Genomic DNA, 20,315 nt, shown 5'->3' on the forward strand with positions numbered 1-20,315 from the left:
GCTAGTGACCACAACAACATATCAGAGCTAACAAGTTGCCAGCATGGCATTCCTGTAAGGCTCTTAACGCTGTTTAGTTTGTACACACTGGAGAATGCAGTCATAAGATGAGCTGGTACCAACTTCAAACTGTAATCTAATTTATTTATTAATTGTAATTCTTTACTAGATAAACTACGGATAAAAACTTTTCCCTTTTTAATTGCTCAGTGACTAATACTGAAATAATTGCAAGCATTGAAGTAATTTTCCATACTTGTAACGCTTGTACAAGGACAAAATCTGTTTTGCAATCCTGATTTGCCTGCAATAGCACACAGGACTTGAGTGAGTAGCCATTTTGTGAGCTGGGTAACTGGCTATGAGGGCTGCAGGTTAGACTGGGGCTTCGGGAGAAAATAGTTTTCAAGAATCAGGGACACTTAACCACACAGACTCTAGGTATAAATAATTTAATTTTAAGTTAATTGCTTACTTTTTAAAGTTTAGGTCATATATTCATTTATATGACAAATTCATTATTAACCAGTAATGAGCAATAACTGGTGCTATGATCTAATAAAGCAAAGCAGCATTTTCTTGTTTTATCTCAAAAGCCAGGGCTCCAAACCTCACATGGGCAGTAAAATAAATTTTTTCTTCAAGACAGAACCCATCCTTGCTGATCGTATCAATCCATTTTCAGTCTATATTCTTACTGAGGCACTTCCAGTTGTACAAAACAATAAGTAATTAAAACAAAACATGAAGTACCACCTTCAGATGTTGAAAAATGTATATGATCTGGAAAAAAAAAATGTTTATAGAGGCAAGAAGACAGGAAATGAAAGATGGAAGCGGAACAGAGAGAAAATATTTAAGTGACAAAAAACCCCAACAGTGCTATGCTATATCACAATCATTCTTCAAGAGAAAAAGAAGGGACTACAGAAACAAGGAAATGGAAGGTCTTCAGAGTCTCACACTTGCTTCCATCTAAGCAGGCAAGATCTTACTTGAGACTCCTAAGATAAAGATAAAGCAATAGATAAGAGACACGGATTCCCTTCAAAGGCTTTTCTTCTTCACGTTCCATTCAAGAAGGTAAATAAGCAATATGTTTGTTTTCAGGCTAAACAGCCATTAGTCATAATTCCCGAAATTTTGTTGTAAGTGCCAAGCACAGCTGGGACTGTTATATTAACACAGTTGGACAGCAAGGGAAACTGTGCTCCAGAGAGACCGATGGCCAAGAGAGATTGGACTGCGAGAGGAGATTCTATCCTTCTGAAAAACGAAGGGAACCAAGCAGACACCTAACACCTTAAAATGACTCTAAGACACCTTACAGTATCTTTGGTGAGGTTTGCCCCCAGGCTGTGAGACTGCTTGTGCAGACCTACATGTCAGAAGGTATAATTTATTATGTGGAGAAAACCATCAGGCACAGAGTTCTTCGTTTTACATCAATGCTTTTCTTAGAGAACCTGCTACTCATTACCCTATTCTGCAACCTCAGTTCCACTTATTTTACTCAAACCAACACATTCCTTCTTTACAAACATATTAACATCTGCTGTCTGTTTTTTCTCCATAGCTTGTTTCTTGTTTCCACATCTACATTCATTTATTCGTTCCTCACATTGATATGCTACTCTGCCAGTCCTATTCATTCTACCCTTCTTTGGTAAAAAAAAATCCCTCTCATCTCTGGCAAGTTAGTGTATTCTCTCCCAGAGCACAAATCCACAGGTAACTGAGGCATGTTCAGTTCACACCAACCCCACAACAGGCACGAGACCTGGTGCTGCCATGAGGCACAATGCTGAATAAGGAATATTTTAAAAACCTGTGGCTCTTCACTTTAGAATGTGGATAAATGAGGGGGAATGCAACAGAGATCCATCAAACCATCCTGCAGCAGTGAAGACAAATAGGGGTCCAGATGTCTGGCCTCATCCAGTACAACTACCAGCATGAAATGAAGCTGCTAGGAGTCAAAACAGATGATTTAGGCTTGAAATAGATAAGTGGAAGTGCTTGTGGAGTTAATCTGCGGAACTCATTGCCCAGAGTGTTGCAATGCCAGAAGTTTATATTGGCTTAAGAGGAGACAGGAAAAGTTGAAGGAAGAGGGATCAGCTGAGGATTCTTAAATAAAGAGGAATGCATTTGGCTTGTGAAATCTCTGTCTCACAAATGGATGACTGCTGTGCTTTTGGTCGCTCTTAGGTACTGCACCATATGGACTTCGGATCAGACTGTACGACTGGGTTTGATCTCACGCAAAGCAAGAGGCCACAGAGAGGAATCATAGAATCACAGAATCATAGAATGGCCTGGGTTGAAAAGGACCACAGTGCTCATCTAGTTTCAACCCCCTGCTATGTGCAGGGTCACCAACCACCAGACCAGGCTGCCCAGAGCCACATCCAGCCTGGCCTTGAATGCCTCCAGGGATGGGGCATCCACAACCTCCTTGGGCAACCTGTTACAGTGCGTCACCAAGCTTCTTATAAAAGTGAAATAACATTTTTCCCACTATTGCTGACCCAAACCATATATATTTTTAATTTATGCTATAAGATTTTAAATTCAAATTTAAGGATCAATGAAGAAAATGTTCAAGGGTAACTGAATATCTAAGTTGTGTTTCTGCAGGACATAGAAATCTTCCATTAACTAAAGGTAAAAAGTAGAGTATGAGTAGATATCCCTTAATCATACAAAACCCACCATTTCTTTGGAAATGTAATACAAATTAGTGAGAAATGTTTGTAATGAGTGAGGGGAAATGGGTCAAAAAGCATGACATTTTGAACAGTGTGTTTCTGGATTGCTTGTAAATTTCAATACATTCTGTATTTAATAATTTTTCAGGAAATCTCATGATGCTTAGTTATCTCATAGCAAATAATTTTTTCCAGATGATTTCTCTATTTCTCCCACTCCCAGTTTACTTCCTTCTCAAGTTTCCCTCTTAGAGAAAACATTTGGCTCTTCAAAAAATATCAAGGAAGAACTGCCAGAAAAATCTACTCCATGCAGCTCATGCACTGCCTCTGATTTCCTTGTAGAAGATCAGTTTTAACCGCTGACTTGCTGACATTACTTATCTAGCTTTATGTGCCAACTGAAGTATTGCTGGTTTGAAGATAGGTAAAAACGGTGAACACTCCACAAAGTGAAAATATGAGCTCATCTCCATAGGAACGTATTTTTAACAGTACAATAGTGTTGTCTGTAATTTTACTGTAGAAGCACCAATTGCAATACACTGATGTGTAAATGATTCAGTACAATACTGTGTAATATTTTTTTATAAAATTTTCAATATTCACATCTTTCACAGCAAATTTCTCATTTCTCAGATGTGAGAGTATAGAAATGATTTTCCTATTTTAAATAACTGAGTAGAAACTCCTGAATAAAATGTGTTTTTGATGTTAAAAATAGTGTTGAGTCTATTTATGACATTGTTTCCATAAAACCCCAGTCACCAGAGCTCTGAGATACTTTAGCCATTAGCACTGAAGGTGTCCTTAGTATTGAAGTTATCCTAGACTAGAACTGGTGCTGAAAGTTTTGCCTCTCCAAACATTAATGGTACAATATGATAAAACTAAAGTTGTATTTCAGAGGATACCTTCTAAAATAAAAATTATCTACAAACCACACATGGGAATAATTTTATTAATCTCTGAAATGTCCTTACTAGGCAAGTTTGTTGCAATTTGCTTAAAAATAGCTGTCAAGAAATAGATCCACGTATAGTGGAGACTGAATTACATTTTGTTATTATCTTTTTAGATAAACTATGATAAAACAAGCAGAGATTTGATTGTTATCACCTACCATTTTATCCTGAACTGAATTTCATGCTCTCTTTCTTTAATAACGTTGTACTCATTTTGGCAATTAAGAAGCTGTTGCCTTAATCGGCAGACTTCACTGGAAGATTCTTCAGGGAACTGTTCTGCTTTTTCCAGTTCATGCTGCTGTTGTTCCAGGTCTACACTAAGACGTTTGGCTTCCTGCAACAGCTGGATCTCAGATTCCTGTAAGCTACATTAAGTAGAAAAACTTAGATCTAAGCACAAGCATTATATTTACATTTCTTTACATTTCTGTAGTATATAAAGCAATGTTTTGGAGATGAGACTGGATTAAGTCATGTGCAATCTGGTTGGATCTCATGGCTGATCCTGATCAAACAGGAGGTTGGACCAGAGACCTCCTGAGGTCAGTTCAAACCTGTGTTGTCTCATGAGAACAGTGAGACTTGTTGAAAGGGGATTTTCTGCATCTAATCCCATTTAATTTTAACCAGATGAAAGATGGTCACTTAGTCCAAGCTATTCAAAGTTATTCATCTAGCACCTCCTAGAATCAGTGAAGAGACAGCAATTCTTGGTGTGTGGTATCAGGTAGTGGTTCAACTCACGGATTACATGGAAAGCATTCTGAATAACTGAAATACTTTGGAGGGATAAGCAACATTTTACTGCTTAGCTTCGGTAACTACACAGCGTGCAGAAAAGGACGGAAGTGAAAATCTGGAACCTTTGCTTCCTGGCATGAGAAAAATGCACTTTTTCTCCCACGTGACCAGCAGTGACAATAGACAAGTATGAAGATGAAAACCAGAATTAAGGTTAAATCCTGAACAATTAAATTCAGTAGTAAAAGTCCCATTCACAGAGAGTAAATGCACCCCTTTCAGCACAAGTTACTGACTCAAGAACACAGGAAAGGGATTTGATCAACAATACAAAATGTTTTATCACATCAGTGTGCTGACCAGTATCAGGGCAGTATTCACCAGTACAGAGCCCAGTCTGGGCTGTGCAACACCTCAATGTTTTTAGCTAACTCCTGGACATATACCCAGTGCTGAGCCATGTGTTGCTGTCGCTGGAGTGTTACCAGCAGCTGAAGCAGCTCACCTGATGATCTGAGGCTGCAACTACATTTGTGGACTTCTCTGGAAACGTATCAGTGGAACTGAGGGATCATCTGAAATCACCTGTGCCACCAAAGTTTGGCTTCACGAAAACAACAAATTGTAATATTCTGTCAGTGCTAACAGACTGGTGCTCACAATATGCTTATGAGCCTGCATGGCGACAGCCAAATAATGGATCTTAAAAGCTGCTATTAAAATACACTGGTAATTATGGAAGAGTCTTGTTGAACTGCAGCGTGAAAATTATTATACATTGTTTGATAGACCAACTTAGTCTTCTTGCTATTGCTATCATTGCACATGCCTTCTCAATATTACTGAATTGTAAGCTGTATACAGTGGCATGCTACAGTTAGTCAGAAGTAATGAGGAAGAATAAAGAACTCAATCACTTGCCCTTTATTAATTAAAAAATGTAATTTATTATTTTTAAAAAATTATTGTCTCCTGTACTGAGAATCTCTACACCAAATTCTAGCTCAAAGATGACAACTGTGAGTACATTGCAAGCTAAGTAACAACAAAATTACATCACACCAAAGAACAGAACTAGGATGGTAACTGTAAAACATAAAATACACAGCCGACTACATGGTACGAACATGCTGAAATAACAAAGAAAGAGTTTTGTTTTGTGTAACATTTCTAGTTAAATAACCACTTCCTTTTTTAGAACAGAAAATAAGAAAACCACAGAGAAACAGGATATAAGAGTGTGTCTTTATCATGAACATCATGCTTTGACATATTCATATAATAATATTTCAAGGAGAAAATTGTTTGAGGTATCTACACAAGATCCTAAATAATGCTTAGATCTTACTTAAATAAGTCAAAATAATGAAACTGATCTGGGGAGAAAATATAATTGGATGCAATAATACACACTCATTTATAAAATAATTCCTCCATTAAACATAAATTAAACATAAATTTTATATGAATAATAATTTTATATAAAATTACATTAAAAGTTCTTCCATAAAAACAAAACTCTTATTAATTATTTTTTTCAAGGTAATAAAAAGGAAAAAGCAATTAAAAAAAAAAAAAGAATAAAGTAAAAAACAGAATCTATACCAGATCTTGTTCCTCATAGTTACCAACAGTGTTTTTTCATGTGAAGGTTTAAATTCCAATGAAGAAATGATTGGAAATCTACACAAAAAATGTTTAGACCCTCATGTGTGCAAAAATATGTTTGCCCAGTGTGTGATGTAGCAGCTTTTGGATTAGTGAAGGGACTAACAATTTCATATAGACTTAAGAAGATAGGATTCCAAATTGGTCAATGAACTATTATTACTTTCTTACAGCTTGTTGTGTGAGAATATTTGTATTTGGCTCCTCACTGGGCTTTGGGCAGTCTGATCTAGGGAGAGATGTGCTGGCCCATGGCAGGAGAGCTGGACTAGATGATCTCTAACCAAAGCATTCTATGATTCTGTCATTTTGTGCAACTCACAATTGAGCCACACGTCTGTTTGGCCAAAGAGGTTTTCTAAGATGAAATATGAGGTAAGGTACTTAAGCTTCAGATGCAGCCTCACTGCAAAACAGATGGGTGAGACAACAGCAGAAAGGGAAGGCAGCCTGTTCACAGAACTTCAGTAGTGCAGCAGACTTTCAGCAACATGTAACAGCCTGACTCATTTTGTCAAGGATCTTGACTGCCGTGTGACATCTCTCAACTTTTCAGAATACCAAATTAAGTAAAACTGAAACCAAGAAATAATGAAGTATTTACCACTAAGGAAAGGACCACAGTATGCGCTAACCAGTGTGTACTCCATCAGCAGCCTTAAAATGATCTGCGCGCTCACTAATTCCACTCATCACATTAGACAGACCTGCATTATATACCAAGAGGATCTACACTCTTCATGGTGCATAAATCCCATGTTGTTACCTCTGAGATAGATGTATGTAAAATTTTATTCATAAAGTCATAGAACCACAGAATATCCTGAGTTGGAAGGGACCCTCAAGGATTGTTGAGTACAACTCCTGGATCCCACACAGAATCATCCAAAATTCAAACTCAGTGTCTGAGAGCACTGTCCAAATCCTTCTTGAACACCAACAGCTTGGAGCCATGGCCACTGCCCTGGGGTGCCTTTTCCAAGCCCATCTCCCTATGGTGAAGAACTTCTTAAGTTTCTTAGTTACCATTTCCTGGTAATTAATGATAGGAGGCACAGTAATGGTACGAAGCAGGAGATGGTCAGATTGGACATTAGGAAAACTTTCTTTACTGTGAGACTGGACAAGCAATAGAACAGGCTCCTTAGAGAGGTGGATGGTGTCTCACGCCTGTCAGTGTTCAGGAGGCATCTGGATAATATCCTCATTAACTTTTGGTTGGCCCTTAAGACAATTGGGCTAAATGATCTCTGAAGGTCCCTTCCGACTGAACTATTCTCGTCTAGTCTAGTCTAGTCTAGCCCAGTCTAATATTCAGTCTGAACTTCCCTTAGGTTATACCAATGACTAAAAGAAAGAACTACACTCAGTTTGAAGTCTTTCTCACCCAGCATCACTTTCTTCTGCACAGCATTGAACAGTGCTGATAAACAAAAGACATTCTGCCTTGGGGACCAGTTAAGTGATGAAATTCAACTGTGATAGGTGTAAAAATGAGTTACTGATACACAGAGTTTTACTGAAGAACTAAAAATTAAAAATTTGTACTGATTCTTCTTAATAATTGTAAGAAAAGGACAAATGCCTCACAGATGATCCCAAAAGGTCTTGCTCAGTACAGACTGAAAAGAGGGTGACACGAGTCACAAGCACACTAGAAATTTTATTATTTTTCTGCCTTAGAAGTCTGATTTTTTGGAAGGGTGGGCAGAGTTTCACCTCAGTTGACTGAGACCAACAGTATAAACATGTACTCACCCTATCATCTGGACTCTGATTATAGTCAATGGACAAAAATAGATGCCTGGAGATGTCTGTCAAAGAAGAAAGTGTATGGTTCCTGATATTGAGTATTAATGGCCTCTAGGTACGTAATTCAGCTGTGTGTATCTACAGAAATTCGGGCAAATGAATCTCGCCTTTACTGTTTGGAAAGTCCTCAAATATAGCAGAGATTGTGATGAATTTTTTATTATTGATTTCCCTTGCTTTCTTCCAGAAGTAGGAATTAATCTGTGGAAGCTAATCCAAGTAAAGAGTGCTTTGTGACTCCCTCCAATTGACTTTCTTGCAGAAACACAGCAATTGCATACTTCTGTGAGAACAATGAAGAGAATGAAGGCTATAGTCTATCCTCCAACACACTTCTGGTGCATGGCTTAAAGCAGTTTTATGTATAAAAGAAAAGAGTTTGGTCTTGTTTTCTTTCAGGCAATATTTCACCTATACTACCTATAGAAAAAAAGTTGCCATTATAAAAAAAATATGTTTTACATTAAAAAAAAATGCTATGAAAATATACAAAATAAAGTAAGTATAGACATGATTGCATTTTTTCCAGCCAAAGACAGGTTTCAAATTAACACTGGCTAAATGTAGAGCATGTTTAGTAGCTACTGGATTTCTCCTTCATCTCAGTGAACGCTGGTTTGCTAGAAACATTTTCAATCAATTAACCCAAAATCCACATCATATGTTTAGTTCTGAGCATCAGCCTTGGAGCCTCTACGGCATTGAACTGGTTTAGAAGTGCTGCTTTAAATGTTGTTTCTCCAAAATATTTGATGTGCACTGATCTGAATAAAGTCAAATGACTTTTTACACAGCCAAAGCCTTATTCCAGCTTCCCATTTTATTAGGATGAAACTAAGACTTTTAATTTTAGGATCCTATGTTTTCAGGATCAAATATATTAGTCACAAAGACTTGCAAATATTGGAGTCCTGCCACTCTATTCAGCCCAGTAACACAATACTATCTACTCTTCTTTTCCTTCTACTCAAAGAAGAGCTGAAGCCTGGCACAAAACTACAACCACAATCCCTTGTCTCAACAGAGCAGGGCAGACTCACAGCTACCACACCTAACTTCAGACTTTGAAGCTTCAGGATATACTTAGGAAACTGTAAATATTGTACCTTCTCACAGTTTCATGCAGCAGGTTGTACTTTGCCTTCAGCTCAGCTACTCTGGAGCCAGTAAGTTTTCCAGCAGAAAATAGCTAGGGAAGAGAAACAGACAGTTACAAAATCTGCTAAGCACTACTATTTTCATTATGCTGTAATTTTTATGACCATAATTAACTCCCTTAATTTAAAGAGGTTTTGGTCATGAAAAAAAAGCAGTTTGGCTCAAGCTAGACTACACCAGGCCACAGAACGTGCTGCCTTATGTATCCATGCAGACCTTCAGCAAACTCCAAGAGCAGACTGCTCCAGTGACCCAAAGCTACAAAAGCCATGTATCTGAGCTGCAGCTTAGACATCTTGTGAAGATTCTTCAGGTGTCTTCAGGACAGTAATTTGGCCTAGAGAACCAATGCTTAATGTAAATAGAATAGAATATGTAAATAGAAATAGAATATGGACCCAATTTTGCCAATGGAAGAAACAGCAGCAATACAATGGCACATGATCTGGCTCTATTGAAGTTGTATTGAGTTCATGAGGCCACAGTCAGCCTTTTGGGGCAGCAAGTCAAATATGCAATTTCCCAGAAATCTGCCAAAATTTTGCTTGTGCAGATCTCCTGAAACAAGAAACAAATCTTAGTTGTCTTCTGATGCAACACCAAGAGAAGAAACCCAAAAGTGCTTATGTCCTCTAGTCCTTGAGACAGAAATCTCAAGACATTGAGATTTTGGAAAGGGTCCAGAGGAGGGCGACTAAGATGATCAGGGGGCTGGAGCACCTCCCCTATGAGGACAGGCTGAGGGAGTTGGGCTTGTTCAGCCTGGAGAAGAGAAGGCTGCGGGGTGACCTCATTGCAGCCTATCAATACCTGAAGGGAACCTACACCCAGGAGGGGAGTAAACTCTTCAAAAGGGCTGACAACAGCAGGACTAGGGGAAATGGATCCAAGTTGAAGGAGGGAAGATTTAGGTTGGATGTTAGGGGGAAGTTCTTTACTAGGAGAGTGGTTAGGCCCTGGAACGGGCTGCCCAGGGAGGTTGTGGATGCCCCGTCCTTGGATGTGTTCAAGGCCAGGTTGGACGGGGTCCTGGGCAACCTGATCTGAATGTGTATGTTTGGTGGCCCTGCTAGGCAGGGGGGTTGGAACTACATGATCCTTGGGGTCCCTTCCAACCTGGGTGATTCTGTGATTCTGTGATTCTGTGTCCTTTAGGCCCACAGAGAAATGCCTTTTCCCAACGTGAGCTTTTAAGAGGACCATTTAAGAGATTCATATGTGGCCTTTTCTATAGATGCCTTTTTCTTGAATACCCAGGAGAAATTGTCCAGAATTAGTCCTACAGTTAGGAAGCAGACATCATGTGAATGTACCGGGGGAAGCATATATTGTATTGATAGATGTTTTACTTATTTATTTATTTAAGATTTGCTGCGAAATATTTCAGGACAGGACAATCTTTATTTTATGTAGCTCTGAGAAAAGGAAAGAAGATCTAATCTGGTTTTCATTTCTTTGTGTGAGATGAAAGATAAGCAACTCTCAGATATTTATTTTGGCATCTTTTTCAAGCTAAAGATGCTGTTTACTTGAGTTCATAGTACTGATTAACTCTTCTGTGAGAAAGAAAGTGTTTCCCCAACTCTACTCCCATTAGCCTCCTGTGAAAGTATTGTTGTTCTAATTAGGTATTATCTCATTATTTTCATTTTCTTGTGTACATCTCTTCCATACCTCTGAGTTCTATTTTTTCTTCCCGCTTAGCTTCTCACTGTGGACATAGGTCATGAACATCTCAGAAATAAACTTACTTGTCCTTGAGTCTGTGTTTTCTCCTTTATATGTGTTAGTTTTCTACATGTCTTACACTTAATTTCACAGTTCGGTTCAGAGGTAAAAAGTCTGTTCCAAAAAGTTCCCACACTGTGTGGAGACACTTAATCTTGAAAACTCTATAAGGCAGGCTGTATGGATAGCATAACCACCATGTCAAAATGGGGCAATGCTTGTGGAAACTGTCATCTCCATACAGATGTCATTACCATCACATTACCTGGGATCCAAAGATTTATTACTGAAGCCCAGCAAATTGTTTTCTCCAAAATTCTTTGGAAGGAAGAAGGGAAAGAAAGGAAGGAAAGAGAGTACAGCTTGAGGAGAAAAATATTTGTAGAAGGGAAGAAAAGTGAGAGTTAATTGCAAAAAAAATGTATCTGGTGATAAGACATATAGACATATATGTATGTCTATATGATATATATAGATATAGGATTTACTGTTGAGGCACAGGAGTAGCACAGAGCCAAATTACCTTCATGTGACCTGGTGTCAACTAACTTTTCACCAGGTTACCAAACTATTCACTCCTATCAAACTGTTTCTTCTTTCTCAGGAAAGTATTTTCCCTGCTAAATCTCCTCATTAGCACATGATCTCAAATTGCTCTTTATTCCAATAGCATTCAGTCATGTGCACTGCTATTGCTAAAAACTTGATTTACCAATGTCAAAACCCAATTCATGGGTTTCAACTTAGGTTGAAAATGATCTTGGATTCACAGAAAGTTCAAATTTTAAGTACAGTAGCTATTCTTTTGTTTTTCTCCAGAGTTTCGTAGAATATTTTGTTGTTATTCCATGGTACAGAAACAAAGACATTTTTCCTTCATGGCTTGTAATTGCAGACCTTGCATATCTTCTTCTGTGGTGACATGCTTCTGCCCCTGACATTCCATTCCAGGTCATCTCATCGCATATCTTTCCCGTATATTTTTGTTTACAAGGGCAAAAATTTTATGGTGGAGAACAATATAATCTAAGTTTATTTTTAGCCAAAAAAAAAAAAAAAGAAAAAAAACCAAAAAATCACATGGAAAATCTGAGGGCAATGATCCAGAACAAATCTGTACTCATGAGAAGAAATTTTACTTTTACAAATTGACATAAATGGGGATACTTGAAAGAGTGAGCATTATTTGCATAGCTAATGGTTGAAACACTGATTCCTACTATACAATCTTCAAATCAAAACATAAATAAAACAAAAATCTACATCTTGCTTTTTCTGCTTACTTTCATTAGGCTTTAAAAGAAGTTGTTGGAATTGAAATTTAAGTCATGTCGATAATTTTCTGTGTTTGGGCTTAAAATGGATTTTGTCCCAAACGTTGTATAAGATGTAATGAGTCTTTTAATGTAAATTAAATGTATGTAATTAGATGTAATTTCATCTTTTAACAAAAAATTCTGAATTCTGGTGAAACCAATATAAATATCAACAGTAGAAAAAAATAAATTAAACAAATTTAGCTGAAACATAAAGCTTTGAACTGATTAGTCAGCATACAGCCTTAAGAAGTACACTGTAGACAAAGTCCAAAAGAACTGTAATAAAACCGAAAGATTTCCCTGCCTCACAAACTCCATTTATTTGTACTAGGAATGGTTACCTTTCTCTGCATAAAGACAAAGAAAATTTTCCAGCATTTTATTTTTATAGATTGCACAAACACGACTGTGGAAGGAAAAAAAAAAAAAGAAGCCTATATTGATACACATACATTGGTACCAAGGACCTTTTTGCAATTTATTGCAAGAAAGAACAATTTGAAAAAGGCTCAGCAATTCTTAACTGAATAACATTTATTTTGTGAAGGAAAATCTTGTACCACGTAACTATTTTATAGAGTTTAGAACACTGCCATGAGTCCTGACATGCTTTAATCCAACGGTTAATTTTATATAAATAGTCCTCCTTTCCTTGGCTCACAGACTTATTCTGTTCTGAAATCAGAGACATGGGTGATATTTCTAACAGGACCTGTAAGGCCGTATGGTGTATAACAGTAATTCCTCCTAAGTCAGAACAGTTAAAATCTCAAGCAGGAATATTAAGCTCATATATTGAATTCCTGCATGCCAGCTGCCCTCTAAACTACAGGTTTCACATTTGGATCTCAGAGAAGTATATAAAAAGTCTTTTTTATAACCAGATGCCATAATATAAAACATTTCTACAGCTTTATTACTCAGCTTCAGCATTAGATTTCTTTCTTTTATGTCTTTTTTTAAACACTGAAAGCTAAATTGGAACTAGAATTCATAAATATTTCTTTTTACTTCTATTTTTGAACGTGGACAATGGATGACTCATATTTTCCTTTGAGAGTCTGCCTGATTTGAATTAGGGTCACCTTTGTCTTTTTATCATACAAGGCATGTTTTAACACAGGATAAGTAACAACTTAACTCTTAAGCATAAAAATGTTGTTTTCTATAGCAAACTGATGTTGACTGTGGGGATAGATGGAGTATAGACATTATTCTTTCCTAGCCAGGATTCTACATCATGGTAAAAGTTTCAGACAATTAACATACGTTAAATACACAGGTATGTGCAAATCCTAAGTGCGTATACACTTCCATTAATTTGCCTCTGCACACAGATGAGAAGGCCCTATTCCATTTCATTTGATCAGTAGCAACTGTTACACATTGCTGTACTCTGTGTAATCTGACACATTGCTGAGGCAGGGTAAATAGAGAGCAGCTCAGCTGCATAATTAAAGTCTGCATCTGATATCAATCTGATTATATTAGTTTTGTAAAAATAATATAAAGTTATACTATATCTATCAGCAATTAAATAAGAGTATACTTTTTCCATAATATCTATTATAAAAAGCATATACAATCATTAACTTGACCATGTTTTAAGACACAGCATAATACAAACTAATTTTTAAAAAATTATTTGAAATGGATTAAACAAATATTCACATTGCTGATGCTTTTCTGCTCATTCAGGCCAAATTTGATTTTGCAGGCAAAGTTTTTAGATAAAATGATTAACGAAGCTTAGTAAGACTTACTATTAAATTAAATATATACGTATAGATGGACTGTGAACAAAGACATTACAGTTCTCATATATCATTTTGAAAGCAAAATAAAGTTAATCACTTGTTTAAATAAATTATAGTTCATCTTACAATGAACCTGGTCTAGTAGCAGCCCATTCTATGATTCCATAAACAACAGACACAACAAAAACAGCAGTGTACTTCAGCAGTGTAACTGTAGGTGAGTTTCCAGGTTTCAACCTTAGGGAAGTAAGGTTGCAACTTTGTTCAAGGAAAGTCATCATTCAGCAACACACAGTTAAAGCAACTGATGATAAAATAGACAATGGTATTTACATTCCTCCACACACACAAACATTTCTAAACAAAGGTTTGTGATAACTTTCTTTGAGTTTGTTGGATCCGTATTGGCCACTTTAAGGAAAAAAAGAAAGCAAGAAGATGCATACAAGACAGAAGTCCAGAGTTTAAGAGGTTATAGTCAATGTTCCCATTCCCTAAGATGCAATCACAGCTCATTTTACTGCTTGTAAGATCGCACATTTCTAACTAATACAGTAGTTGTCTTCTGCTGTATTAATAAAGGTCTATATTGAAATTAAGGAAAAGAATGGGTGAGAAGCTGGAGTAGTGAGAAAGAAAAAGAGCTTGTGAATGACAACTGAAGGTGTCTTTTTCCTGCTCTGTGTTAACTACAGTGTTCTGGAAAGAACTGAGATCACTTGGTTATGCTGGCCAGAGTGAAGCTGAAGTCTGCAGTCTGGCATACAGCCAGTTCTGTAACTGTTGAGTCTTCCAGTCCCTGTTTGTATCAGTTATTCTAAACCGTGTTTTGCTTTTCTCAGCTTTTCTTTCTCATTATACAATACACCAGGACGTCATACATTTTCAAACACACCCAAATTTGTTAGATAATCTGGGTAAGCTAAAATAAATTTTCCTTATCTAAATAGAGAATAATTGGAAAAGTGGATGAAGATTTGGCGGCTGCTTGTAGGTAGTTGCCTGGAAATTCTTTTTTACTTTTTTCCCCATACTCCCATAAAAGTAATTACATTAAAAAAAAAGGAAAGCAAGTATCTTTTTACTGGATTTACTTTTACCTCTCTGTTTTAACTTATTTTTTCTGTTATATTAACTTTATACTATTACATTACCCTGTCTTTTACTTTACTTATTTTTAACTAATTAACATATTACACAGCACTGAGTGGAATCTTCTAATTTTATGTTTTTCGTGTTACTTTACTATCTGAAGCAAAACAGAACAAATTATTTCATTATATCCATGAAATAAATGCACTGCCAGTACTGCATAATCCTGCCCTATGATAAAGATTGTGGATGCAGATTTTGCTGAAAAGGACAGGAACTTTTTAGGTACAGGAATCCATGAGTGAAACAGAAGAATGCTTATGCTCAAAAAACAAAATCACTTGTGCTTAAGTAGCTGCTCTGAACACTTGCATAACTCTTTCCTATAACCTTACTAGCAATAAGCTTTCTAACAACAGTTTCTCATCAGAGCTTTCTTGAAAACCTCATGCAGAAAATTCCAGGAAAAAGTGAGCACTATCCAGGAACACACTGGATCTCAGGGAGTCCTTTCATATGCTTTAAACTTGACTTCTGGTTCATTAGCCCCTCATATAGCACTACTCTAGTTTTTCTGAGGCAGTAGGTGGGTGCAGATAAGATGCTGATAAGAAACAGAATATGAATGGGAAATAAGAGTGTAGAAAGAAGAGGATCTGCTTGACAAATAAGATGCACTTTAATGTGAGCAAAACTAGAGAAATCCATCTCTAAGTTCATTAAACTCTGTCCACAATTACTTTCTTTGTTTTAGTAGACTATATTCAATGTTTTTGTGGGCCATCTCAAGGCAACACACCAAGAAACTCACCTGTGATTTTAAAACACATTTTATTTAACTCTGATAGGATGTAAGTAAGAACTGTAAGAACTCTGACTTTCCTATTTTTGAATTTGAAGGGTTTTGAACTTCTTTCAGAGCTCTCCATAAATAAATAAAATTAAGCCACGCTTCAAGATTCTGCAATCTGAATACTGAACTAATTCCTCACATGCTTTTGAAGAAAATACATCAAGAAAATAATTAAGGTTAAATGTATCAATCACAAAGGCAATGGTGATTAATGCCAATTACTCATAACATAAAGAAAAGGAATTATTTGCAAGCTTCTTAGAAAAGACTCCAACATTCCCTAAAACCTGTGTATTTCAGAGGAATGATAAAGCCAGCGTGTGTTTCTAATTAAGCTTGCAGATACTGCAAAATAACTAAAATGTATTCCAAGCTATAATAAGACATAATAATGCCATTTTCCACCTCTTCATTCCAAACTGAAGGTTGTTTAGTTATAGCAAGGCATTGTGACTACACTTACTGTTATTTTATTGCATAAAATAATCCAGTGCTTTATATCATTTTTTTCTTATTTCAAACATCTGAAATGTCTCTTCAAACAAGTATTCTGTCTTACATTATGAGACAACAGAAAAAATTCCAGGGATTAAGGTATTTTATACTTTGTGTACACACAGGATTTCAATACAGTATTAGCCACTTTGCAAGTGGCTCTTTTTGCCAGCCTGCTGTGTGAGGTTTGGGATTTTTTAAGCTGTTTATTTGAAGAGCTCTTCTTAGTTCTTTTAATATTTAAATGCTTAAACATTTAGAGAAGAAAAAGGGCAAATGTTCAACACTGAAAGGAAAGCTCTGTATCTCTGTCAACTCCTTCTATGTTTGGTTTGGTTGGTTTGTATGTTTGTCTATGTTTGGTTTGTATGTCACTGTTTGGACACTTACTACACAGCTGGTATTAACATGGGGAGAAAGTAGAGCTGTCTCCTAACGATTTTTCAGAGACTGTGTCCACACTGCAGGGTGAGAACAGGTACAGGAGTGCTGAAACCACGCAGTGACTCTGGGATTTCTATCCACAGTGCTGGTTAACAGTTTCCAGAGAATCAATTTCATCCTTTAGAAGAAGAGAGCTAGGGATATTTGCTGGTGTTTTACTTGTTTGTGTCTGATGCCTCCAATTAAATTAGACAAATGCTTGGACCCATGACAACACACTAGGTGACTCAAAGCTTTCTCTTCAGGTTCTGCCCATATTTGGAAGCTGAAATAATGTAAGTATTTTAAGAAAAAAAATGTTTGTATTTCATGAAATGGTTCAAAATTTTGCCCTTTTCTATTTCTCTAAAATTTTAAATGCAACAAATAAGAAGATACAGCTGTTTTCAAATGTGGCGTATCATTATTTCGTAAAGAGAATGCATAAAATTTAAGTTTCTTTCAATTTTGTTTGGAAGAAAGTGACTGAATTGCATTGGTTACTCATAAAACAACCCAGTAACTCAGTTGACGAAAGTCAAACACTATAAAAGATGAACCTGAAGAAAAGATTAACAGCTACATTCTTTGCTTTCATATGGGGTCTTTTATAACAATATACCACTGAAAGGCTCATAATCTACTACAAGTACTAGATACAGAAAAGCTGTATGCAGACGATGCTGCATAGACCAGACACCACTGAGAGCTGAGGTCATATAAAGGCATAAATTAAATACATTAATATACCCTGCTATGGTAGGTAAAGCAGTACATTTCCTCATGCAGGACTTCTACAATTTTAATACTTTTATTATGCATGGATCTGTCGGACATCCTTCAATGAAAAATAAACTGCCAAAGAGCTTTCTAAAACTAAAACATAACAACTAGGAAAAATAATACCATATATTTGTTCTCAAAGCATAATTCATAACAGTAACTTATATCCCAGTTCATGGGAGAAAGCATTCTCTGCATGGAAAATATCACAATTACCTTCTATCAGTATGCTACAGTGGATGAGAAAATGTTACATCTGATAGTCAGTTGTGTCTTGCATGGCTCACTAAAAGAGTGGGTGCCAGGCTGCTTAGATAGGCATTCTAGGAGAAAAGGCAGCTTGCTTGCCTGCTTGGCCATGAATTTTGAAAGAAGCATACCTAGTATCTGGTAGTCTTACACTAACACTCGCTGGTTTTATTGGAGCAGGGCTTTGTAGGAATCAAAACTGAATTTCCCTGAAAGGATGTTTCAGGGAGAGGAACTAGATAAAATAAAATCACATCTGCAGATGTTGCATAATGTACAGAATGAAGACACAGGAACATAGTTTCATAGGGATTTTTCTTTCTTTATAAGGTCCTTGCCTCAACAGAAGGAGTGATGTTCTCTGACCACATGAATTTGGAAATGTGTGATATATTTAGTTTTTTATATATAAATATCTACTATGTTTATGTCACTGTCACCTTTTTGCTTGTTAACAGAATTTATACAAAAAATGAAAATCAATTAAAAATGGTAAGTAATGCATGTGGCTACTTGTTCTACCTAACTTGCATCTGAATAAACATGTTAAAAATTAAAATAAAAAGGCATAGGACTGTTTGCATTTTTCTGCTCTGATTTGTTCTCCCAGACACATGAAGAAGTTGAATAGCCAGTAACAGAATTTACTGGACATGTAGTCTTTGTCATTTACAACATGTAGTCTGCTTTCATAGGGAATGACTGCTGAATTGAAAGAGAAAACAATCTAAAAGAATCCTAAATCAGAATTTGTTTCTAGCATGGAGTTCTGGCATGCATTCCACATTGTGGGAAAAACTGAACATGAATCTAATTACTTTTCAGCCTCTTCATCAATATCCTGCTAACAAAGAACCACTGAAATCTAAAAAAAATTTTTAAAAAAATTTAAAAAATTACTGCAGAAGTTGAATCTTAACACCTCTCACCTCTGCCACAGAAATGGTTTATGTCAGTGAGCTCAAATGTGCTTCAGGTTTGTTCATACCTACTACTCACCCTGCTTAAACAAACCAGGGCGTTTTGCAGCTCTGCTGCAGGAGATGGTAGCTCCCAGAATAATGCCAGAAATCACATGGCAAGCTGCAGTGTTTTAAATTGCCTTAGTCACCAGCTCAATGAATATCTGCATGCAGTCTTGACTTTCTTATTTTCTGTTTGACCTATATTCCACGATCTGCCAGCAAATGCAACAAAACTTGCTCCAAAAAATCATGGGAAATGGTTATTCTATTTTGGTAAATATTGAATAAACAGCCCTAAGGAAGACAAGTTTGTCAAACCAAAATATATTACTGCTTTAACCTCACAACCATTGGGGTAGCTCTGGGAATGGAATTAAAATCTTCAGTAGAATTTAAAAATATCGTGATCTCTTGCTTATTTTCCTTATCTTCAGGAAGACATGTCACTAAGATTAAGAACTCTTTTCAGTACACAGAAAGATAAATAAGTTCTTGAAAGAAAGACTAAAAGGAATTAAAAGCTACAAGAAAGACCTTTAACTAGACCAAAAAGCCTTGATAGAAAATCTCACTTGTGATCATCAGCTTTTTCTGTTGGATCCTTACACAGCTGGAAAAAATGTCTTAAAGATTCTTGTTTGGATTTTGTGATTGCTTAACTACTTGAAGCTGTAGTTATTATACAGAACACTCCAGGGATCTAGGAAAGCCCCATTTGAGAAGGACATTGTTCATAAATAAACTCTGCAGTTCTGTTTTGATCTGGTCTTTATTGCTCTCATTAATTACTTCTGCCATTAGTTAAGCTATTTCAGCACTTTGCAGTGTATGATCGCTAAGTAACACTTCTAGGGGCAAAGACTTAGAAAATCTGAGTTTTTAAAGATCGTTTCTTTTATTCCAAGGACAATAAGAGGCATGGAGCACAAAAAAAAAAGCCTTCAAATAATACTCTAAGTTCTTAAAAGAAGAATCAAGGCCAGTTGGATTGTTGGAAATGGACATTCCCTCATACAATGGGAAGAAAGTTTAGTCCTCAGTAACAAGAACTTTACAGATAGGAGAAGCATACAATTACCTGATGGAAAGGAGTCTTTCACACTCCAAACAGACTGCTGGTAGTATAGCAGCAGAACACCAAATTAACAATAATATAAGGGTGATGGCAAAGCATCTCAGGATTACAAAAATCTCATCCAAAGAAGGAAGTAAACATCCCAAAATAAAGGCATGTAAGGGAGAAAGGAACTAATGTCTTAACACAAAAATGTTTGAAGGGTTTGATACCATTATGTTACTATCTGATCTTTCTTTCCTTTGACATTCAGCATTCCTAGAAATTTCTCCCTTCCTCAAATCATTCAGCCCTGATGACACATTCAGTGCAGCATAATTGACCTATAATAGTCTTTAATATTTATATAAGCCATTCAAGGCAATTCATAAGATGTGGTCTACAAACATAATTATTACTAATTTTATAGACAGATGCATTTGTCCAATCTTAGGTCACACAACAGGTTGTGGAGCTCACTGCAAACTGAATGCACAACCATGTGCAAAGGGAATATGGCATGTCACATATAGCATAAC

General features: G+C 36.5%; 1 protein-coding gene across 1 annotated transcript in view; it reads right to left on the reverse strand.

Moving 5' to 3' along the window:
* CCDC146 (coiled-coil domain containing 146) overlaps nucleotides 1-20,315 on the reverse strand; it is a 71,385-nt gene that overhangs the window by 28,538 nt on the left and 22,532 nt on the right. The window contains exon 5 of the mRNA XM_048933152.1: nucleotides 9,007-9,089. Coding sequence (XP_048789109.1) covers nucleotides 9,007-9,089 — 83 coding nt within the window. The remainder of the gene's footprint in view (nucleotides 1-9,006; nucleotides 9,090-20,315) is intronic.

Source organism: Lagopus muta, chromosome 1 (assembly GCF_023343835.1).
Source record: "Lagopus muta isolate bLagMut1 chromosome 1, bLagMut1 primary, whole genome shotgun sequence".
Lineage (NCBI taxonomy): Eukaryota > Metazoa > Chordata > Aves > Galliformes > Phasianidae > Lagopus > Lagopus muta.